Source organism: Neolamprologus brichardi, chromosome 3, assembly GCF_056152115.1.
Source record: "Neolamprologus brichardi isolate AB-2024 chromosome 3, ASM5615211v1, whole genome shotgun sequence".
NCBI lineage: Eukaryota > Metazoa > Chordata > Actinopteri > Cichliformes > Cichlidae > Neolamprologus > Neolamprologus brichardi.
In genome coordinates this window covers 26321445-26346636 of record NC_142106.1, presented here as the reverse complement: position 1 = coordinate 26346636, position 25192 = coordinate 26321445, and the positions used below count along the sequence as shown (strand labels likewise).

The window sequence follows — 25192 nt, the reverse complement described above, 5'->3', positions numbered from 1 at the left end:
AACGGTAGTGCATGATGGCAGAATCTAATTGCTAAGATGTAAGACGTAAAACATTCTGTCGTTTGTTTGCTTGATCACATCAAAATGCATAGTAGGATTATAATACAAGTGAATACTGGGACAAGCATTGGTACCGAAAAGGCAGCAAGGCGAATCTGTGATGAATTAGTGTGGTCTGCACTTCTTTCTTCCTTGATTGGGTGAAAGGAGTTAAAAGTAATTGGATGAGGGAACCATGAGGAGTGCCCTGCATAATTTCAAGAACGGCGTTATAAATGGCGTCACAGCTGACACTGAACAAATGTGAATGTGTGTGTGTTTGTGGTGATCATATATGTGTGGTGATTGAGGTGTCTATAAAACAACAAAGCAAAAACAGCTGTAGATTTTCATTTTAATTGTCTTGGCAAAGGCCATCTTAGGTCACATGATCCTGTGGGTGGAGCTGAGCAGGTATATGTAGTAGATGAAGTCAAAGTCAGGTGTAGTTAACAATGGTTCTTCCACGGATGTTCTGTTTCTCTGTGATCATCATTCTCTTATGCAAAGATGAGGAAGACTGACATTTATATGAATTACTGCACATTTTTCTTATTACCTAGCTTAAACAAAGAATGGGCAGAGTAAAACAATAATCACAAAAACAAAAGCAGACTTTATCACTTATCAGCCCAACTGGCATCATACTAGTAAGTTGCTGCAAGATGGGAAAGGTGATCAAAATGGTTCTAAATAAAATGAAAATGCAACATCAACAGGAGTGGGTCACAAAAGAAAATATCACCTAGATCAGGGGTCTGCAACCTTTAACACCCAAAGAGCCACTTGGACCTGGTTTCCACGCAAAAGAAAACACTGGGAGCCGCAAATACTTTTTGACGTCTAAAATGAAGATAACACTGCATATATTGATTTTTTCCTTTATGCTTTGTGTGAACAACTAAAGTGTGTTGCTTATTAAATCCATGAAGTGCTACAGAGAAAATTACATTTTATTTATGTAATTAACACATTTTGAACTCTTAAAGAAATATAACAAAAGGAAAGACACCCAGCTGAACTAAAATGATCCAGCAAACAAAAACTGTTGTGAGCCGCCACCCTTATATCGCCTTTGGGCTTTTGGAGCCTTGACCTGACTTTTAAAAAATAATTGGGAAAAAAAGCACTATGCTGCTGAAAAATAGATATTTGCATAATTCTGCCTAAATATGTATTTTACCTGGTTAATGTGTGGCGGGGCGTGGTCTGCAGTGCCGCTGCAGGGGAGTCGGACGCACCTGAGCGGCACCCGTAATCATGCCTCGCCACCTTAAAGTCTGTGCTCTCTCTGCTGTTGTGTTGGTGTGTGTCGGGCTGTGAGCTGAAAAGCTACAGCCGGCTGTATGCGTACAGCAACCGTGTGTTAAAAGTGGTCAATAAAGAGATGCTGAAAAGCATGTTCATGGAAACATCGTCGGGTCTGCCGTGATATGTTTACAATGGAACTTCTGCTCCTGAACCTCTGCGCACAGCATCTGCAACGAAGTCACTTTCATCTTCACGCAGGACTGTAAGCTGTCATCTATGAAGCGTGAGTGGTGTTTGTTTTTAACATGGTTCATGGTGGTGGCTGCTGACGTAATGTGGATCCGAAGATCCATAATTGGCCTACCTGGGGTTGAAAGTCTCGATAAATGCATGGCGTTTCGGCGGGTATACCGGCTTCCGCAAGTGTGATGCTTATTTTGAGCGAAATACAATTTTATTTTTATATTTCAATATCACAATAATCTTCCAATTTAGAACTACAAGTTAAAAAAAAGAACTAAACACAAATAAAATACACTTCAGCTAAATACTTCTAATTTATTTTCCCAAACCACCCGGAGCCGCAGTATAAGGACAAAAGAGCCGCATGTGGCTCCGGAGCCGCAGATTGCCGACCCCTGACCTAGATCAAGGCACGGTTAGTTTTGATCGTCACCATATTCCTTGCAACCAACTGTGTTTCTTTTAGTTTTGTTTTCTATTATCATTTAAATATCAAACCAGTGATACGTTAAAATGAGATTAGTTACTTGGGATTCTTTAGGTTTTTGCCTTTTCTTTGAAACTTTAATGCATATCCACGAGTGGAAAATCAGTACAGTTAAAATAGTGCTAAATTCAGTAACATATTTAACCCTAAGTTATGTTAATAATGGATAACTTCAAAGTTAGATTTTCATTGAGACTTTGTTTGCGGTTAATAATTTTTAATAACTAGTGAATAACAGTAAACCAGTGTTGTATTTATGTAAAATGTGTGGCATATCTACAATATTATTTGAACACTTGTTATAATGTTGAAACTAATGTTTATATCATTAACAGTATGCGTAGACTGGCAGGGCAGAACTAGTGTGAATGACAAGAGCAAACCAGTTATTTTGGTAAATTTCAGTTTTAATTTAAAATGTTCTGGTTGGATGATCAGCATTACCAACCAACATTATTATAAGTTAAATGAAACTAAATTAAAAAGTAAAACTAGATGTGAAAAGGCATTTTACTAACCTAAATATAAAAATGTCGTCTACAATTTGAAAAAAAAAAAACTTTGTGAAGTTGGAAAAAATAAATAAAAAAAATAAAATAAAGAATGGTCTTAGTTTGAGTTCTGATTAATTTAGACTAATTAAATTTAAACACAAATGAACAAATCAACTCTGGAAATTAAATCAGACACTGAATTTAAATATATGTAAAATTAAAAACTACATTAACTCTTATCTGCACCCGTTTTTTCCATAATGTTTTCTGTAAGTAAACATTTCTGGAAGTTGGAATAATGAGCAACACCATAAATCTAAGTTGAACTTTCACATATTTACTTTCAGCTCAAAAATGCCAGTCGTGATCTATAATACATAACATTTTTATCTTTGTTTTCCACTTTTCAGATGGACATTCTCAGCAGCCTGGTAAGCATCCAAGACCAATTTTATAAATTTGATAAGCTTCAACTTTATTCTTTTTTGTTTACTCCACTAAGCTATACTGTACATAAAGACGATAAACAACACTGCCCTCATGTGTTTCAACAAGAAAAAAAAATCTCTTCAACGCTTATGAAAGAATTGTGAAAACAAGCACATTTTAAATGGTGTGATATGTTAATTTTGAGAGGAAATGATACTGTTAATGAAAGAAAATCAGCAATATGTTGCAATACATTCACCAAGAGTTCCATTGTGGTCAAAGCCATCACACATAGCCGATATATTTGTCTGCAAATACCCTACTGCATGTATTACTAAGAGTTACTAAGAGAATACTAAGTATTACATGTGTTACTTCTACAGGTCTATATTATAGATGACCTTCATATTGACAAAATCATAAACGTAAAGGCCATTTAATTAAAATATACTTAATGAATTATTAGATTTCACCTCCTTTTGCCTTCAGAACGGCCCTAATTCTTAATCGCACAGATTCCTCAAGGTGCAAGAAACATTCCTCAGAGAGTTTGGTCCATGTTGATGTACATCACACAGTTGCTGCAGCTTTATCAGTTGAACATGCTTGATGTGACTCTATGCTTCCACCACATGCCAAAGGTGTTCTGTTGGGTTGAGATTTGGTGACTGTGGAGGCCATTTGAGTGCAGTGAACTTACTGTCATGTTCGAGAAACCAGAAAACATCCCGAACACCATTGCATCACTAGCAGCCTGAACCAATGATGCAAGGCAGGATAGATCCATGCTTTCATGATGTTTGTGTCCAGTTCATACCCTACCATTGGAATATAAATACGGGAGGCACTTTGTTTAGGGTAAAATCCTTTAAAAATGTATTCGTGGAGTAATTCAGCAAAATAGACCAATGCCTGTCGACTCCATGTCTCCATCGGCGTCTGATTAATACAAAGTCAGGGTTAAATACTAGAATGCTTGGACACTGCTACTATAATGGACAGGTTTATGATGGGGCTCCCACACAAGCGCAAAGCAGGAGAGGAAGCATCGCAAAATATGTTTCCAAATCAACTTCCTTCAAAGCCAAAGACTAGAAAATATGGTGAAGCATATCTTCCCTTTGGCTTCACCTGCACAAGTGCCAAAGTAGGTCTCCCCTGCAGACTTGGTTTTCTGGGAGCACCCGCTGGGCTCTCCACATCACAGACAAACAGTATCCCACATTCTTGATTTTTAGTTCACAAACACTTCTTATAATGACTAACTACTCCTGAAATTTTGGAGTAGTTAGCTTTTTCTAGTGGGATATTATTTGTATCCCACATTCTAGTGGGATACAAATAATATCAGGCTGATCCTGCTTAATTTGATCTCCTGGTCCAAATCACGGACAAACAGTATCTCACAGCTGTTTATGTTTTTGAACCCATTTTGCACAGAGAGGCATTTTTTGAAAAATGCATTGATAGTAATGTTGAATATTATTACACAGGAAAAAACACAACTAGACGTAAAATAATTACAGCATGACGCCTCTGCCTTGGAGTGACAGTAACTGCGTGTGTATATGTAAGTGTGTAAAAACTGCAAATAGTAAGATTAACAGTAACAGTATTTTGTCTCTATTTGCCATTGTAGAAATTCATCTCATGTAAACAATAATGTAGCGCACAGCGTGACGAGGCACATATCTTTGACGTTGCGTGACGAACTCTGTATTCCTCGTCCACATGTAAACGCAAAAGAGGAGCCAATCCTAATGTAGGGCGGTACCCTCAGTGTTTAACTCTTTTCTTTTCTTTTTCTGTCAGAGTGCAGCAGGGCTGTGAAAAACAGCAGAATTGTGGGAGGTGAAAATGCATCCCCAGGAAGTTGGCCATGGCAGGCAACTTTATTCATTGATGAAAGTTTGTGTGGAGGATCCCTGATCACTGACTAGTGGGTACTGCCAGCTGCTCGCTGCATTACACCGTGAGTTAACATTCAAAGTTTACAGTTTGATATTAATGACGCTACTGAGATCCATTTTACAGTTGGTAGTAACATATATCTGCATAATGTAAACATGAATGTGTTCTGATCGTAATGTTGTGATCTAGTTGTGACTACACTGAATAGCAGCCAGAGTCAGATGAGAAACACATGAAATGTCTTTCCATCAAATGTGAAGTGACAGGCAGCAGACCATTAGCTTAGCTCATGTTAAAGACTTTAAATAGGGATTCTGCTAACCAGGCTTTACCCAAAACTAATAAAAAAAACAAACCCTAATAGATCTGTAAGAATAATAATTTACACACAAACCAAAGAAGAAAGCCTTTAAATGGATAAATAGGAAACGCTCACTCATGAAATTCTTTTTGGTCGACTACAATGGACATACAGATTTTTTTAATAAAAATATTCAGTGACACTGTGATCATCATCTCTTACTGGTCTGATTTGTGGTAACAAAAATAATAATCAACATAAAAATGGCTTAAACATAACTTATTTTTCCCCCTCCAAGTTCTGATCGCAACAGCACAATCGTGTATCTAGGCCACAACTATCTTTCCGGTCCAGAATCAAGTGGATCGGACGTTGGAAGATATCATCTGCCATCCTGAGTACAACGCCTCGACAAAAGACAATGACATTTGTCTCGTAAAGCTATCTACTCCTGTGGAATTCACAGACTACATTCAGCCGATCTGCCTAGCATCTGAAAACAGCACTTTCTACAATGGGACCAGCAGCTGGGTCACTGGCTTTGGAGATACAACTGGTAAGTTAAAAGAAAGAAAATTAATAGTGTTAGTGAAAAAGTGAAAAAGGCTTAATTTTCAAATTTCTGAATTAGGTGACAGTTCCTTCCCAGAGACTCTGCAGGAGGTGAATGTCCCTATAGTGGGAAACAACGAGTGTAAATGCTTTGCTGAGATTACAGAGAACATGATCTGTGCTGGGCTGAAAGAGGGAGGGAAGGATTCATGTCAGGTGACCACCAACTTTTTTTCTATTTGTAATATAAGGGCCTATTGACAACCATGAAGATTTTATATTGTTGTTAGCAAAACTTTGGATTATGGTTTCTCTGTTGTTCTATCCATATTTACTGATATTTTAAATTAAGATCGGTCTTGATTTCTTCAATCTTATTTATTATTAATCAGTTTCATTTTCAAAAAAAAATTTCTGTCCATGATGTCATGTTATGTTGATATCATGTTACTAAAAGGATTTAGCTTGTTGGCCTGCACCAATGATCTAAATCTAAACTGGCTTCAAAATAAATTATAATTAGCAGTGTTACTGTAGCTAATCAGTAAGTTCATAATTAATGCAATTTTTCTGCCGGTCATATGTCACTTTCAATCCAATGTTTTGTCTTCATAGGACACTTTAGATTTTTTTTCTATCATATTTAACATTGGAAGATATTATGAATTATGAATCATTATGTTACAGACCTGGTTTATAAAACCACATGTGTCTGATTAACTTATGATGAAAACAACTCAGGCGTCATTTTATGCATTTAAGATCCAAAAGATGTTTATCCCAACAGAGGACCAGATTTTATTAATACCTATCCGTCTTAAAAACCTTTTACAAAATTTTCACAGGGAGACTCGGGAGGACCCCTTGTGACAAAGAAAGACTTAGTCTGGGTTCAGAGTGGAGTTGTGAGTTTTAGTTATTGCTGCGCTGAACCTATGAAGCCTCGAGTCTACGCTCATGTGTCCCAGTACCAGAAGTGGGTCAACAACACCGTCAGTGGGACGCCACCAGGCTTTGTAACCTACACCTCTCTGGGCCCTGACAGTGATTTAGACTTCATCTGCCCAACATCAGCTATTCCTACAACTTTCCCCACAGATGACACTCCTTTCACTTTCCCCACAGATGACCCTCCTTTCACTTTTCCTCCCTCTACCACCTTATGTGATGATTTGTTTTGCAGTGGTAAAAACTTGATCCACTTCACTCACTTCACTTCATTCTGTGTTCTTGTTGTGTTGCTCCATGTGCTTGTTTGAAGTGGAGGAATTTAACTCCAAATTTTAACTAGAAATTTAACTTAGAGGAGCTTAGAGCTTGAGTTTGTAGTTACTTTACAAATTAAGAGTTTTCACTAATATATATCATGATATAAAGATCTAAAGAAATTAGATGAAATGTTAACATGTCATTCCAATGAAACACTGGATCTTGTCAAATTGAAATGGGTATCTTTTTTGCTATTCTAAAATGTATTTTTTGTTAAATGCTGAGTATACTAAGCCATATAAATAATAAACATTTATTACAATGTATATGCCATACATTATTCATTATACACATAATTTTACATCAAGAATCCAAAAATTTGAAAAGCTGCTTGGGAGCCAATAGAGCTCTTTTTCGTGAGTCAAGCCATAAGAACTGACTTTCTTAAAAGAGCCTGAATTCCCATCAGGCTAGTTATGCTGTTGGATTCTCCTGTTATGAAGCCATGCTGTTCAGATGCAGTATGTGATTTAGCGTCAACATCAATCAATATCAATATCATCTGGATGATATCACATCACATGTGTTGCCTTTCGGAACCTTTTGGCACTCATATTGCCTTTACAAAAGTGACAACTGCCAGTTTCACACATCCTAACACTTAGGATTAGTTAGAGAGAAGCTCTCTTAGCCACTGGAAAAAAAATCTGAGAAAAAAGTCAGAATTCTGACTTTAATCTCAGAATTCAGGAAAAAAAAGAGTGGCCCTAATCCTCTTCCGTACCACGCTGCATAGGTTCTTTTGAATTAAATGTGGAATTTAGGTGCAACATACTGCAACTTCTAGCCTCATCTTGGAGATGTTTTAAAGTTGCTTGTACCGGGAACTAATTGCCTTTTTCTTTTACCCTTTGATATCTTTTAACCCTTAGAAAAACTTGTTCCAACTTTGTACATGTATTTTATCACGTGAACACTTTATTAATTTTGATTCAACTTCTATTCAATTTTGACTGAGAGAACTTCAACCACTCACCGCTCACATTTAATTTGTTATATGCCCAATTTTGCAGATTTCGTTGATAGAAAACAGGCTCTGCTTACCTTTATTTTGAAGGCCTTCTGTGAGCGTGACCGGAATCTAGTGATGGTAAATTTGAATATTTTTACTGAATTGAGTTTTAATGAGTCACTCACCAAAGTGAATCGGGTTTTTTGAGTCATTTGATTCACTGAGTCAGTTGACCATAGAGTGCAAAAAATGTAAATTTTCACTCAAACTTAATTTGTTTCTCTTTTCATGTAAATCCTACTGCTAAGATGAATGATTCTAAAAGAAAACAACTATTTTATAGAGCAAAAAAGAGCAAAAGCATTTCTAAAATTAAGCAATTTCCTATCAAAATTGCTGAATAAACATTTATTTTGTTTATTTTTATTTTATTAGTATTTTCCTTAAATGTGTCAAATATATATTTTCTCATCTAAATGTCCACTGAGCTGTGAGCCAGGGGGCGGTAATGCGCCTTAACATTGGTTGCCAACCAAGAAGAAGAAGAAGCTGTGAGCCAGGAGGGAGGGGGTTAGTGAGTCCTGAGTGATTCGCCTATGCTTACGATTCAGCACAGGAAAGGAGTATGGGCTCAAAATGTGGTCATAAATATTTTGTACTTGTAAATTAGTTTTGTATGTGTAAAAAGAATTTGTGTGTGCGTAAAAAAGATTTGTATGTGTAAAAAAGATTTGTGTGTGGACTTAGCCAAAAAAAAACCCCTGCAAGTTACAAGTACCAATTTTGACCCTATTTTTCTTCCGTTCATCTGATTGGTCAATGTCATGTCAATCACAAATGTAACAATCCAATCAGAGAACAGATGGGTTTGGCTGTCAGAGGGGCGCTTTTTTGAACTGATTTTTTGAAGCTGATTTCCAAGGGAAATCGATACGTAAATGTGATGTCAACAGACTGCATGTCACTGATAGGCCAGTCAGTGGTGTAGGTCGATGAGTCATGAGAGTGACTCCTTAACAGTAATGAAAACCGCCATTTTTGAAAGAGAAAGAGAAAAAGCTAAACAGAAACCAGTGACTTTCTCTTTGGCTCTCAGCGAAGGCAGTCGCACTTTTCTCCTCTCCTCCTTCCCCTTATCTTCCCTGCTTAGCCTCTTGTGTCTTTGTCTTGTCTCATGTGCATTACTTTCCCTCAAACAGTCTCTCACTGTCGTTCTCTAAAACCTAAAAGAGAATTATGGATTTGATCAACTGGTCTCTGAATGCTATTGACACCCTCTTCTCAATGAGAAGTCTGGGCTCAGGAGAGCCCGAGTGCCCTGGAGGGACTTTCCCTGCCGGATACACGATGGACGGGTGGCAGAACTGGAGGGTCATGTGCCTGGCGGGACTGTCGATCGAGGACGCTGAAGATATCTACCTATTCGGAACCATGATAACAGGGTTCTTGCTGATCGGAGCTGGCTTGGCCCTGACTTATCGGAGAATTGAGAGAGCGGAACCGGCTGTTCAAACCCCCCCCAAGGCTGCCCGCTGGAATTGAAGCGACGGGACGAGGCGCGACCTCTCACAATGAACGCAGCATGGTTAACACCTTGGAGACGCTTACAGCTGCTGTGAAGGCTCAAAACAACACCATTGAGCGTATGGTGGGATACATCAGAGAGGGCCCTGCTCAAAATGAGACCCTTGAGCGGAAGTTGGATCACATCACAGAACGGCTCACTGCAGTTGTGAGGTCTCAGAATCAAAAGAATGACAACACCATGGATCAGAAGTTTGATACCATCATGGAGAGGCTCGCGGCTCTCCAACGGGAGATTGAGAGACCAGCATCTGAGTGTTAAATGAACAGCTTTAAATTCTCATGAGCTGCTCGCATGAAAACAAATCAACAAATTCGGAATCATAATGCGGACACCACCACGGCGCCAGCTGCAGGCCCAAGGCTGAAGCCGGACAAACACTCCCTGATAACGACTGTGTGATGACTATTCTCCCATCCCATGCAAGGCCACCTGGATTGGCTGGAGGACTGTTTACTTAGCCTGATAGGGAGAAGGACCTGCATGTGGCGAATAAAGCTTTGATTGATTGATTGATTGATTGATTGATTGGTCCCTGAGTCTGACAAAATGCCATAGACTGAGCAGCAGGTATACTATCACCTCAAAGTAGTAGTAGTAATAATGATAATAATAATAATAATAATAATAATAATAATGGATTGCATTTATATAGCGCTTTTCGAGACCCTCAAAGCGCTTTACAATTCCACTATTCATTCACACACTGGTGAAGGCAAGCTACAGTTGTAGCCACAGCAGGCTGACTGACAGAAGCGAGGCTGCCATATCGCGCCATCGGCCCCTCTGGCCAACACCAGTAGGCGATAGGTGAAGTCTCTTGCCCAAGGGCACAACGACCGAGACAAACAGAGCAGGGGATCGAACTGCCAACTTTCCGGTTGCAAGATGAGCTTCCCATACTCCATTGTTGTGTTTTGGTTGTTTTTTGGTCGTGATGTATACAAATGATGTCACTGGACTTTTGGCCCCATTGCTATAATGACCCAATGCAGGTAGTGCTCAACTGTACGACAAAATGACCAAAACTGAGTAGAGTCGAGTCCACACTGAGCACGAGTGAGTGAGTACGAAGTTCATTTATTCATACATCATTTCACTTAGATTTATTTAATTTCTTTTATAAACCAAATACCTTGAAAAAAATTTGTGATACTCTCTGTCAGTGACTAAAAACGATTTAATCATGTGAAGGTGAGAGTGTTGGATGATACTATAACTAATCAGTAAAAGTTAAGTGTGTCTGATTGACGGTTAACACGAACAGCTCCAGAACCATTTTATGCATTTAGTAGAAATTAAGTTCCATGAGATGTTCAACTGATCTAAGTCTGTTTTAAGAACTTACACATTTTTCACAGGGAGACTCGGGGGTACCACTTGTGACAAAAAATAATATGGGTATCTGGATCCAGAGTGGAGTTCTGAGTTTTGGTGATGGCTGCACCCTACCTAGTAGAACAGGAGTCTACACTCGTGTGTCCCAGTACCAAAACTGGATCAGTGCCACCGTGACCGGAACACCACCAGGCTTTGTTACCTACACCTCCCCGGGCTTTGACTATGACTTATTCTTCACCTGCCCCACATCAATCTCAACCACTGCTCCTACCGATTTCCCACCCTTTAGCACCCCATGTGACAGTGACAGTTTGTTTTGCAGTGGTGAAAACCTGATCCACTTCACTCACTTCACCTCTCTCTGTTTTCTTGTTGTGTTGCTCCAAGTGTTTGTTGGAAGTGGTGGAATGTAACTCAACACATTTACAAGTCCTGTACTTAAGTACTAACTTGAAACAATTACTATTACTCCAATAGATCTATGGGACAGCTTAAGTTTCTGGGCACTTCACAAATAGAAGAGAAACAGTTATTAGTAGAAATTAGACTTACTGTTGATACCATAAGAGAAGAAGAAGTGGACGGTTTAAATATTCGGACATGAAATATTTCTTTAAAAATCTGAAAATGGCAACAATTTCTTATTTCCTGTTTCTCAATTACAGTGGTTTGCTAATCTTTATCTGATGTATTTTCATGACTTCAGTAATGATTTAAAAGTACAGCCTGGCAAATTTGAATTAATACATTTAAAATGTAATTTTGTAATTCCCTTTAAATGTTATCATGTTACATATGGGCATATAAGTGGTATGTTCCCAATTTGGTTAAATTCTATTCAAATCTTGTTTTGGTATCTTGATACTTTTGATGATTAAAACATGCAATTTAAAAATACAATTTATTTCTGCCATATTCTTTTGTATTCTTTCTTATTTTTTGACATACAGCATTTTCACAGAACAAAACCTGGTGATTAAGTTAGCAGAAAAATTGCAAATGAGACATCCAGAAGACAGGCACCAACCGGAGAGATTATCTAAAGATGGAAAACGTTTTCCAGGTCTGAAAAGTGAAGTCAGTGTGGCAAATGGCAAATATCTGCATTCTTTATAATGGTCAACAAGGGCTGATGAAAGTGACTTACTCCCATACCCGTTATGTGTCTGTAAGCGCGAGAGAGTGAGAAAAAGGATAGTTGAAAAGTATGAGTTGTCACTGACCAGAAACAGGAGGTGCTCTAATAGAGTGATATGGTACTACAAGGTCATTGAGATAAGATGGGGCCTGATTATTTAAGACCTTGTATGTGAGGAGCAGAATTTTTAATTCAATGAAGGGAAGCCAAAACGGGAAATCTGCTCTCTCTGTCTAGTCCCTGTCACTACTCTTGCTGCAGCATTTTGGATTAACTGAAGGCTTTTCAGTGAGTTTTAGGACATCCTGATAACAATGAATTACAGTAGTCCAGCCTGGAAGTAATAAATGCATAAACTAGTTTTTCAGCGTCACTCTGAGACAGGATATTTCTAATTTTAGAGATGTTGCGCAAATGGAAGAACGCAGTCTTACATATTTGTTTAATATGTGCGATGAAGGACATGTCTTGGTCATCTACAGTAAGAATCTGGTTAGATACCATATTTCTACGATTTTTAGGATCAAATACAATAACCTCAGTTTGATCTGAATTTAGAAGAAGAAAATTAGAGGTCATCCAGAAAGTCAGGTGTTTTGAACTTTTGAGTGGTCAGCTTAAAGATGGGAGAAACTATATAACTGAAGTCTATATATCACCAACATCAGCTCATCACTGCCTTCCCAACCCAATACCAATGAAGATTTTTGGATGTGATCTAATAACTGATTACATTCTGTTGTCAAAGGAGCTTGCAGTGGGAGTTTCCCCCCACAGAGGGACAAAAGGACCCCCTGATGATCCTCTAATCGCCTGAGCCAAGGTGTGAAACTGGGTGTGGGTCCCAATCAGCCAGAGTTTCGGGTGCGCTCATTGTGAAACCTAGCCCCACCTTATCATGTGAATTCCTGAGGTCAGATGGCCCAGGATGTGACTGGGATACTCCCACTAGGTTTAAATCTGGGACTCCCCATCATTTGACCTTAGAACTGAAGAAGCTTCTCTGATGAGAGGTGAAACATCTTCAAGCAACTTAAAGAAGTCCAGACGCTTTTCTTTGCAAGCTCCTTTGACTACAATGACCTGGATGACTGAGAACCTTCACAGACATTACATTCTGTTCAGGGCCAGCTGTGGACGAATGAAGACTCAATACATCTACTCTTTAAATGGGCGTGACATTTCAAACATACATCATATTATTTGTTTTTCCTTTTGCAGAATGGCAATGCATTTGAGATTATTTTTTTCAGAAAGTCTATTCATGACATCACACAAGAATAGACAAATTAGTTTGCATCAAAGTGGTTATATAATGTAACATCAAATATTTAGACTAAATCCAAGGCCATTTCTTAAGTCCTGAAAAAGCACGTCATAACAACAGTCGTATGTTACAGTAAGTCCTTCCTTTTGACAGAAGAAATAGTTCATTTTATTGATCATGTATCTACAATATGCAGCTTTTCAAATGAGAAAATGAAATAATCATACCTAAAAATAATCAAAGTATTTAATAATAATGTCATAATTAAAACATTACCTTGGTTTTATAGTTTAGTTAATGTTTTATCTCCATAGATTTTCCATGTCGTGACATAGATACGGTCTCATATTCACACCTGATGGTTGATGGAAGTGTTTCTCAGGAAAATAATCTGGGTCATTTTTTCATTCATGTTCACTCATCCATTCATCTTTTGAATATGAACTTTGTTCTCATGTAAACGCCTTATTATTTATTGTATAATGCTTTGGTGCCACTGGGTTTTAGCATGTCTCAATGTCTCACACCTTATTCATGCCTTTAAACAGCTGGGTGATTTTATCTCAAGTTGGAGGGAAGCAGACAATTCCACAGCAAGAGTCTTTTGTCTCTTCAACACTGTGTTAGGTAACAAGAGAGTGTGAACTTTTCTTTGGGGAAAGACTAAATGTGTGAAAACAGAACTGTACTGCCTTTTGTTTCTGTAGAAGGCATCTAAACCCAGGGCTTTGCTGGTTTCAGGAGAGACTCTGCTAGTCATTCTTCCCGCAATGGCTCCTCTCACCAAGCTTGGATTTTTGTTCTTTTTTGATTAAAGGAGGTTAGCTTCCACTCACCGTTTGTCTGCAGGCTTTGTTAAATGGATACTTCCACAACAGCATCAAGCCCAACTTGTTTGACCTGGTTCCTTGTCTTTTGTTGCTTATGTAGGTCCAGTGGTCAGTGAGGGCAAGGACAAGTGTGGAGGCATGAGCTTGTGGGTGGAGCTCACCAGGATTTCCATATTTAATACTTGAAGTCAAATTAAAACCGGTGTACTTAACAATGTCTCTCCAACAGTTTGTGTGCTGTTTCTCTGTGATCGTCGCTCTCTTGTGCAAAGGTGAGAAATTGATTTTATTTGCAGTACTACACTATTTTCTTATGGGCTATAGCTTATAAGAAGAGCGGAAAGATTAATACAGAGATACAAAACATTAAACATTAGTCACATTTTTTTCTGCCAGGTTACTATTAAAGGGCTCACTTGGCATATTCCCTGTAAATTGCTGTAGGACAGGAAAGTCACATTGTGTTATTTTACATAGATATTTCCAATTTATTCATCAATAAACTGGCAACTATGTGTTTAGCACGTGTTCAGCAGAGCTAAATTCAGTAACCTAATAAAAACCAATGTTTATAAGGGAAGAGACGATACTGGCACAGGTGCAAATGAAAAAATCTTTGATTTATTTGCTGTTGAATAAATAAATAAAAGTGAATTGTTAGCAGACAATGATATTAGAAATTGAATTTTTAAAATACATGGGCAATATCATAAGATGTAATATAACATAATATAGTATAAGATAATAAATTTAATTTGCTATTGGAAAAAATACTTTTAAATTTCCTGGAAGGACAGTTTTAGTTTAGTTATGTTTTAAATCACTCACTTTTCCTAAAATTCTGTGAGCAGGTTCAATTTCAGTTTTTACATATTTGTTTCCCCTCTCTCTGATCCATGCTGACAAAAGTAAATCGTGATGTGCAATACACTGTTTTAACTAGTTATCGCTGTTTCAATTTTCAGATGCTCATTCACAGCAGCCCGGTAAGCATCCAAGAACAATTTTACACATTCTGCAAGCTTCAGGTTTCAAAATGATTATTTCCTCCTCTATAATAGACGATAGACGATACTCCTACCATTTGTTTCAGCAACAAAGGAGTGCTCTGAGTCTTTTTCATTTGACATTAATCCTACAGTCCACACCCTTGAATACACTTTTTGTTAAGTTAAATATTAAATGCCAAAGTTATGAAACTATGAACAATGACTAAACATATTGGTTTTACGGCAAGGACAGGGTACAATGGCAACATATTTTGGGGGGAGGTTTGAAAGTTGACTTACAGTCAGTGGAGTTTGTTGTATAATCAGCATGTTTTAAGAATCTTTGCATCTTTCTTAGTAAAGGCCCTTGCAGGCAGACACAATCAAAAACAACATGGCAGATAAATTGCCAAACATTACACCTAAAACAATAAGGAATGCTCTTTGCTTTACCAGTAAGTGGTTTTTATTGTGGCTTATCAGCGTACTCACCATTTAACTTGCATCCATTTTTATTTATCAGCATGCGGCATGGCTGCAAAAAATAGCAGAATTGTAGGAGGTCAAGATGCACCCCCAGGAAGTTGGCCCTGGCAAGTAGCTTTATCCATTTTTGGCAGTTTAACCTGTGGAGGGTCCCTCATCACCGACCAGTGGGTGTTGACGGCCGCTCACTGCAGTTCATTGTAAGTCACCATTGTAAGTTTCCATTTTTAGTAATAATAATGTTTCTGCATGGTGTTGCAGGAGTTAGCACTGTTTCCTGACTTCAGAAAGTTCTGGGGGGGGTTTTAGACTTGTGATTTGTAAGAAAATGGATAATGTTGCACTTGTCTGGTTATCATGTGGTCCCTTTTTTTAAGCTATTTTTTTGGTTCTAATGACTGATGGCTAATACTAACATGTATAAAGGCCTTGAAGAAACTGTTGCTGTTGCTTTGATTTGACTCTAAATAAATAGCACATTAAATCACAGCGAGATGAGAAACTTTCCATCAACTGGAAATATATATATATATTACTGCGATTGTTACTAAGGTGACTGTTATAATGGTCAACATAAGACGCTATGAAAATAACTATATATTTTTTTCCGTTTTGTCAAGTCTTGAACTCTCCTTCACAAAGGTCCATCTGGGTCGCCACAGCCAGTCAGGTTTAAACCCAAATGAGGTGACACGGACACTTAAAAACATTGTTTGCCATCCCGACTACAACCTTTTAACAATTGAGAACGACATATGCCTCCTGAAGCTGTCAGCTCCGGTGAATTTCACAGACTACATTCAACCCATCTGTTTAGCCTCAGAAAACAGCACTTTCTACAATGGGACCAGCAGCTGGGTCACTGGTTTTGGTACTACGGAAAGTAAGTTACAAAAAATTTTGTTTATTTTACTTTACTTACTTTATCAAGGTTCAAAAGAAATAGTGACGCTTAGTATGATGTACGGTTTGGAGATGGTGGCTTTAACAAGAAGGCATGAAGTTGAGCTAAAGATGTCTAAGGAGCTTGGAAAGAAAAGCATCTGGACTCCTTTAAGTGGCTTGAAGACGTTTCAACTCTCATCCGAAAAGCTTCTTCAGTTCTAGGGTCAAATGGTGGAGATTCCCAAATTTAAGCCCTGTGGCAGTGTCCCCCCAAGAGGGACAATGGACCCCCTAATGATCCTCTATCTAATCACATGAGCCAAGGGGGGACACTCTTGGGGGGTTACTCCCACAAGGCTTAAATCTGGGACTCTCAATCATTTGACCCATGAACCGAAGAAGCTTCTCAGATGAGAGGTGAAACCTCTTCAAGCAACTTAAAGAAGTCCAGACGCTTGTCTTTCCACGTTCCTTAGACTATGATGACCTGGATGACTGAGAACCTTCATAGACATACTGAGCTAAAGATGTTTTGAATTTCATTCATGAGACCATCAGAGGGACAGCTCAGGTTGAGCAGTTTGGAGACATAGTTAGACATATGGTTTATGCAGTGGAGAAGAGGTGCACAAGAGGGAACATGTTGGACAAAGGGTATTGAATATGGAGCTGCCACGCAGGAGAGAAAAGAGCAAGACCACAAAAGAGCCTCATGGGTGTAGAGGAGGACATAGCAAGAAAGAATGCTAAGAATAGCATGAGACTGAGGCAGATGATCCACAGTGGAGGGAGAAGAAGATGGTGCTGGCTTCTTTAATAAAAGCTCTTGCATTTGAATTTTTTCCAATTAGGTAATGGTTCACTTTCCAACATCCTGCAGGAGGTGAATGTACCAATAGTGGGAAACAACGAGTGCAAATGCTACTATCAAGACTTCAGTGAGATCACAGAGAACATGATCTGTGCTGGGTTAAAAGCTGGAGGGAAGGATTCATGTCAGGTAACACCCACTGTTTGTTTTCAAGATAGAGTGGGATGTTAATTCAACAAATGCTGCTAGTTACTTTTTAAGGAAGTAATGCATCATGTTACTTCATTAATTCATGTAGAAATCATTTGTTACACTACTTGTTACACAGTGTTGGGAAGGTTACTTTTAAAATGTATTCCATTACAGAATACAGAATACATGCCCCAAAATGTATTCTGTAACGTATTCCGTTACGTTACTCAATGAGAGTAACGTATTCTGAATACTTTGGATTACTTAATATATTATCATGCTGTTTACAACTATGTGAATGTACTATTGCTGTGATTTATTACTGTTACTGAAGGTCCGCGGCTCCAAACCGTAGTAACCGGACCTCTGACTAATACGGTGGGTTCGTGTTGTAGCCGAAAACTAGCTTTACTTTGTTGTCTGGGTCAACTTTGCTAGCGAGAGATTCGTGTTCGTGTTTTTGGAGGAAAACACGAACACGGTGTACAGTTATGTCTTAATAGCTTACTTACAACTGGGCTGGTCAGGCACTCTTCTTGGCTGCAGTGGTTATTATTATATTTGCATGCTTCCAGCTCGTACTTTTCCTTTTTCTCCCTCCCTCGCTCACAGACACATAACGTATGGCAGTCCATTCTCCCTGCAGCACGGACTAGACTGCCTATGATGCTACATTCGTTAGAGCTATACCTGTAGCATTCTGCCTATTAGCTTAGCACAACAACAACAAAAAGGCCTCTCTCACCCAGGAAACACGCAGAGAGAGAGCGTCACCCTGTAACCATGGCAACCGTAACGCTGCCACCTGGAACAACGGAACGTAGCTGTCAAACAAAACCCAAACAGGCCTGACCCGCCACAATATGAAACAGGGAAGTACCGTGTAATCCATTTATTCCAACAAAGTAACTGTATTCTAAATACCACCTTTTTAAACGGTAACTGTAACGGAATACAGTTACTCATATTTTGTATTTTAAATACGTAACGGCGGTACATGTATTCCGTTACTCCCCAACACTGTTGTTACATTACTGCATCATGGCCTCTTACTCAGACATGCAAATAATCTGTTTCATGTTGACACGATCCATACTTCACCAGGATTGATCTTACTGAGACAAGTCAGGACCTCTACAGGACGCCTATCTGTCTGAACTTTTATCAATTTCTTTTTACAGGGAGACTCCGGGGGACCACTTATGACAAAGAAAGAATCAGTCTGGGTCCAAAGTGGAGTTGTGAGCTTTGGTGATGGCTGTGCTAAGCCTATGAGACCTGGGATCTACACTCGTGTGTCCCAGTACCAGAAATGGATCAGCGACACCGTCACCGGCAAATCACCAGGCTTTGTTACCTTCACCTCGCCAGGCACTGATAGTGATTTAGACTTCACTTGTCCGATAGATGACAGTGTGTTTGACAGTGGTGAAAACCTGATCCACTTCACTCACTTCACCTCTCTCTGTGTTCTTGTTGTGTTGCTCCAAGTGTTTGTTGGAAGTGGTGGAATTTAACTCATCACATTTACTCAAGTCCAGCATTGAAGCTTGAAATAATTTTTCTTTATGAAACTTTATAACCTAGAGGTGAAGGCTACGCTTTTTATTCTAATAGATTTATGGGGAAGCTTCAGTTTCAACTTACCCAATTTAGGATTTGAGTATTTGAGAATACACAATTTAATTTTTTTTATAAATGAAGCACTAGGTATGAAAGTAATGGTAAATACTAAAAAATAGTTGAGTCAGTGAGCATATTAGACATTATAACACAGAATAACTTTTATCTGAAAATGTAACATGTTTACCTATCTCTACTGTCTAAAATATTGTGAATTGCTTTACTTTGTCTTACTTCATTTTAATCATTTAAGACATTTTAATGATTAAAGCAGTGGTTCCCAAACTTTTTTTGCTAGGCTCCCCTTTGTTTTACAAGAAAAATGTTCGCGCCCCCCCCCCCCGCGCCCCCCCCCCCCCCACACACACACACACACCCTTCTCGCATGCGCACGCACAAACACATCCTCCAACCACACACACCCACATTTTGCTCCATTGCGGTTTCATTCACACCTCAAACATTTAGTAAACAATTAAGCAAATACAAGTAATCTGCAATAAATGACAGGTAGTAATAAAATAAACTACTAACTCTTTTACGCTATGTCCACACCTACACAGGTATTTTTGAAAACGCAGCTGTTTCGTCCACACGTAAACGGCGTTTGGAATCAACGAAAACTGAGATTTTTTAAAACTCATTTTTTGCGTTTACGTGTGGACGAGGAGTCACGCAACATCAAAGGTATGTGCCTTTTTTTCACGTCACGCTGTGCGCCAGGTTATTGTTTACATGAGATGAATTGCAGAATGGCAGATAGAGACAAAATACTGTTAATCTGAGTATCTTCAGTTTTTACACGCTTACATACACACGCAGTTAATGTCCCTCCATTTAGAAAGGCAGAGGCGTCACGGTGTAATTATTTTACATGTAGTTGTTTTTTTTCCTGTGTAATAATATTCAACATTGCTGTCAATACATTTTTCAAAAAATGCCTCTCTGTGCAAAATGGGTTTAAAAACATAAGCAACTGTAGGATGCTGTTTGTCTGTGACTTGAACTGGGGGAACAAATTGCGGCAGGATCAGCCTGATATTATTTATATCCCACTGTAACTTTATTGTATAAAGAGCAAACATCTCCAAAATGTCAGGAGTAGTTAGTCATTACAACAAGTGTTTGTGAACTAAAAATCAAGAATGTGGGATACTGTTTGTCTGTGATTTAAACAGCCCAGCGCTGCTCCCGACGAAGGGAAAAGCAATTCTGCAGGGGAGACCTACCTCGGCACTTGTGAAACCAAAGGGCAGACATGCTTCACCCGATTGTGCAAGTTCCCCCACTTAAAATGATGACAGAGGTCAGTAATTTGCACCAGAGGTACACTTCAACTGTGAGAGACAGAATGTGAAAAAAAAATCCATGAATTCACATGGTAGGGTTTTTAAAGAATTTATTCGTCAATCAGGGTGGAAAATAAGTATTTGGTCAATAACAAAAATACAACTCAATACTTTGTAACATAACCTTTGTTGCCAATAACAGAGGTCAAACGTTTACTATAGGTCTTTACCAGGTTTGCACACACAGTAGCTGGTATTTTGGCCCATTCCTCCATGCAGATCTTCTCAAGAGCAGTGATGTTTTGGGGCTGTCGCCGAGCAACACGGACTTTCAACTCCCGCCACAGATTTTCTATGGGGTTGAGGTCTGGAGACTGGCTAGGCCACTCCAGGACTTTCAAATGCTTCTTACGGAGCCACTCCTTTGTTGCCCGGGCGGTGTGTTTTGGATCATTGTCATGTTGGAAGACCCAGCCTCGTTTCATCTTCAAAGTTCTCACTGATGGAAGGAGGTTTTGGCTCAAAATCTCACGATACTTGGCCCCATTCATTCTGTCCTTAACACGGATCAGTCGTCCTGTCCCCTTGGCAGAAAAACAGCCCCATAGCATGATGTTTCCACCCCCATGCTTCACAGTAGGTATGGTGTTCTTGGGATGCAACTCAGTATTCTTCTTCCTCCAAACACGACGAGTTGAGTTTATACCAAAAAAGTTCTACTTTGGTTTCATCTGACCACATGACATTCTCCCAATCCTCTGCTGTATCATCCATGTGCTCTCTGGCAAACTTCAGACGGGCCTGGACATGCACTGGCTTCAGCAGCGGAACACGTCTGGCACTGCGGGATTTGATTCCCTGCCGTTGTAGTGTGTTACTGATGGTGACCTTTGTTACTTTGGTCCCAGCTCTCTGCAGGTCATTCACCAGGTCCCCCCGTGTGGTTCTGGGATCTTTGCTCACCGTTCTCATGATCATTTTGACCCCACGGGATGAGATCTTGCGTGGAGCCCCAGATCGAGGGAGATTATCAGTGGTCTTGTATGTCTTCCATTTTCTGATGATTGCTCCCACAGTTGATTTTTTCACACCAAGCTGCTTGCCTATTGTAGATTCACTCTTCCCAGTCTGGTGCAGGTCTACAATTCTTTTCCTGGTGTCCTTCGAAAGCTCTTTGGTCTTGGCCATGGCGGAGTTTGGAGTCTGACTGGTTGAGGCTGTGGACAGGTGTCTTTTATACAGGTGATGAGGTCAAACAGGTGCCATTCATACAGGTAACGAGTGGGGGACAGAAAAGCTTCTTACAGAAGACGTTACAGGTCTGTGAGAGCCAGGGATTTTCCTTGTTTGAGGTGACCAAATACTTATTTTCCACCCTGATTTACGAATAAATTCTTTACAAATCCTACCATGTGAATTCATGGATTTTTTTTTCACATTCTGTCTCTCACAGTTGAAGTGTACCTCTGGTGCAAATTACTGACCTCTGTCATCATTTTAAGTGGGGGAACTTGCACAATCGGTGGCTGACTAAATACTTTTTTGCCCCACTGTAATTTTACATCAAGAATCCAAAAATTTGAAAAGCTGCTTGGGAGCCAATAGAGCTCTTTTTCGTGAGTCAAGCCATAAGAACTGACTTTCTTAAAAGAGCCTGAATTCCCATCAGGCTAGTTAAGCTGCTGGATTCTCCTGTTATGAAGCCATGCTGTTCAGATACAGTATGTGATTTAGCGTCAACATCAATCAATATCAATATCATCTGGATGATATCACATCACATGTGTTGCCTTTCGGAACCTTTTGGCACTCAAATTGCCTTTACAAAAGTGACAACTGCCAGTTTCACACATCCTAACACTTAGGATTAGTTAGAGAGAAGCTCTCTTAGCCACTAGAAAAAAAATCTGAGGAAAAAAAAAGAGGTGCCCACTTTTTCCAGTGGCCCTAATCCTCTTCCGTACCACGCTGCATAGGTTCTTTTGAATTAAATGTGGAATTTAGGTGCAACATACTGCAACTTCTAGCCTCATCTTGGAGATGTTTTAAAGTTGCTTGTACCGGGAACTAATTGCCTTTTTCTTTTACCCTTTGATATCTTTTAACCCTTAGAAAAACTTGTTCCAACTTTGTACATGTATTTTATCACGTGAACACTTTATTAATTTTGATTCAACTTCTATTCAATTTTGACTGAGAGAACTTCAACCACTCACCGCTCACATTTAATTTGTTATATGCCCAATTTTGCAGATTTCGTTGATAGAAAACAGGCTCTGCTTACCTTTATTTTGAAGGCCTTCTGTGAGTGTGACCGGAATCTAGTGATGGTAAATTTGATTATTTTTACTGAATTGAGTTTTAATGAGTCACTCACCAAAGTGAATCGGGTTTTTTGAGTCATTTGATTCACTGAGTCAGTTGACCATAGAGTGCAAAAAATGTAAATTTTCACTCAAACTTAATTTGTTTCTCTTTTCATGTAAATCCTACTGCTAAGATGAATGATTCTAAAAGAAAACAACTATTTTATAGAGCAAAAAAGAGCAAAAGCATTTCTAAAATTAAGCAATTTCCTATCAAAATTGCTGAATAAACATTTATTTTGTTTATTTTTATTTTATTAGTATTTTCCTTAAATGTGTTAAATATATATTTTCTCATCTAAATGTCCACTGAGCTGTGAGCCAGGGGGCGGTAATGCGCCTTAACATTGGTTGCCAACCAAGAAGAAGAAGAAGCTGTGCGCCAGGAGGGAGGGGGTGAGTGAGTCCTGAGTGATTCGCCTATGCTTACGATTCAGCACAGGAAAGGAGTATGGGCTCAAAATGTGGTCATAAATATTTTGTACTTGTAAATTAGTTTTGTATGTGTAAAAAGAATTTGTGTGTGGACTTAGCCAAAAAAAAACCCTGCAAGTTACAAGTACCAATTTTGACCCTATTTTTCTTCCGTTCATCTGATTGGTCAATGTCATGTCAATCACAAATGTAACAATCCAATCAGAGAACAGATGGGTTTGGCTGTCAGAGGGGCGCTTTTTTGAACTGATTTTTTGAAGCTGATTTCCAAGGGAAATCGATACGTAAATGTGATGTCAACAGACTGCGTGTCACTGATAGGCCAGTCAGTGGTGTAGGTCGATGAGTCATGAGAGTGACTCCTTAACAGTAATGAAAACCGCCATTTTTGAAAGAGAAAGAGAAAAAGCTAAACAGAAACCAGTGACTTTCTCTTTGGCTCTCAGCGAAGGCGGTCGCACTTTTCTCCTCTCCTCCTTCCCCTTATCTTCCCTGCTTAGCCTCTTGTGTCCTTGTCTTGTCTCATGTGCATTATTTTCCTCGAACAGTCTCTCACTGTCGTTCTCTAAAACCTAAAAGAGAATTATGGATTTGATCAACTGGTCTCTGAATGCTATTGACACCCTTTTCTCAACGAGAAGTCTAGGCTTGGGAGAGCCCGAGTGCCCTGGAGGGACTTTCCCTGCCGGATACACGATGGACGGGTGGCAGAACTGGAGGGTCATGTGCCTGGCGGGACTGTCGATCGAGGAAGCTGAAGATATCTACCTATTCGGAACCATGATAACAGGGTTCTTGCTGATCGGAGCTGGCATGGCCCTGACTTATCGGAGAATTGAGAGAGCGGAACCGGCTGTTCAAACCCCCCCAAGGCTGCCCGCTGGAATCGAAGCGACGGGACGAGGCGCGACCTCTCACAATGAACTCAGCATGGTTAACACCTTGGAGACGCTTACAGCTGCTGTGAAGGCTCAAAACAACACCATTGAGCGTATGGTGGGATACATCAGAGAGGGCCCTGCTCAAAATGAGACCCTTGAGCGGAAGTTGGATCACATCACAGAACGGCTCACTGCAGTTGTGGGGTCTCAGAATCAAAAGAATGACAACACCACGGAACAGAAGTTTGATACCATCATGGGGAGGCTCGCGGCTCTCCAACGGGAGATCGAGAGACCAGCATCTGAGTGTTAAATGAACAGCTTTAAATTCTCATGAGCTGCTCGCATGAAAACAAATCAACAAATTCGGAATCATAATGCAGACACCACCACGGCGCCAGCTGCAGGCCCAAAGCTGAAGGCCCAAGGCTGAAGCCGGACAAACACTCCCTGATAACGACTGTGTGATGACTATTCTCCCATCCCATGCAAGGCCACCTGGATTGGCTGGAGGACTGTTTACTTAGCCTGATAGGGAGAAGGACACTGTCTCAGCTGAACTATGGACACGCACACACACACACTTACACTGATAAGCACTCACTCATCCCCCCTCCCTTTCCAACGCCTTCGAAGCTTGTTTCCTGTGAGGGAACACGGTGGGTCTTTGTGCCGCGCTGGGGTGATAGTGCTGTGCAGGGCGGCTGCTGTGTTCGATTTGTATTACTCCTCACCCCCCACCCAACCCTGTGGCTTGTTATGTCTTCACAATGTTGTACTGTGGACATTTGTGTGCTTTTTTGTGCAGAGGAGTTTTTTTGTTTCCTGTTCTCGTGCTGTCCTACCATGGAAGCACAGCATGAGTAGAGGTCTGTTTTTTTCCTCTAGTACTTTCCCGATGTTGTGTACATTCAGTGTTTTTTTTTCTGTAACGCTACCGGTCTCCGACTTGTATCCCCATGTAATGTCTGTGTTATGTGTGTAAGGTCGGGGGGGGGGGGGAGCTCTATTGGCTCCCATTTCACTGCAGGGCAACCTGCATGTGGCGAATAAAGCTTTGATTGATTGATTGATTGATTGATTGGTCCCAAAATGCCATAGACTGAGCAGCAGGTATACTATCACCTCAAAGTAGTAGTAGTAATA

General features: G+C 39.7%; 2 protein-coding genes and 1 pseudogene across 2 annotated transcripts; all 3 read left to right on the top strand.

Moving 5' to 3' along the window:
• Positions 1-427: 427 nt before the first annotated feature.
• On the top strand, positions 428-14275 carry LOC148104091 (uncharacterized; annotated as a pseudogene).
• Positions 14276-14303: 28 nt separating this feature from the next.
• Positions 14304-19223, top strand: LOC102782630 (serine protease 27-like). Its single transcript, XM_087835469.1, has 6 exons — positions 14304-14361; positions 15055-15075; positions 15602-15764; positions 16185-16447; positions 17301-17449; positions 18634-19223. The coding sequence occupies exons 1-6, from the start codon at positions 14304-14306 to the stop codon at positions 18967-18969; spliced, it is 990 nt and encodes a 329-aa protein (XP_087691595.1). The 3' UTR covers positions 18970-19223.
• A 4471-nt stretch (positions 19224-23694) lies between these two features.
• On the top strand, positions 23695-24359 carry LOC148104090 (uncharacterized). The gene has a single exon (XM_087835464.1). The coding sequence runs from the start codon at positions 23751-23753 to the stop codon at positions 24357-24359; it is 609 nt and encodes a 202-aa protein (XP_087691590.1). The 5' UTR covers positions 23695-23750.
• The last annotated feature ends 833 nt before the right edge of the window (positions 24360-25192 follow it).

Excerpts from the sequence above, each read along its gene's own strand:
- LOC102782630 (XM_087835469.1), top strand. The coding sequence starts at position 14,304 with ATGTCTCTCCAACAGTTTGTGTGCTGTTTCTCTGTGATCGTCGCTCTC. Across the intron at positions 16,448-17,300 it reads TGGTTTTGGTACTACGGAAA|GTAATGGTTCACTTTCCAAC; the intron begins GTAAGTTACAAA and ends TTTTCCAATTAG. Across the intron at positions 17,450-18,633 it reads GAGGGAAGGATTCATGTCAG|GGAGACTCCGGGGGACCACT; the intron begins GTAACACCCACT and ends TTCTTTTTACAG.
- LOC148104090 (XM_087835464.1), top strand. The coding sequence starts at position 23,751 with ATGGATTTGATCAACTGGTCTCTGAATGCTATTGACACCCTTTTCTCA.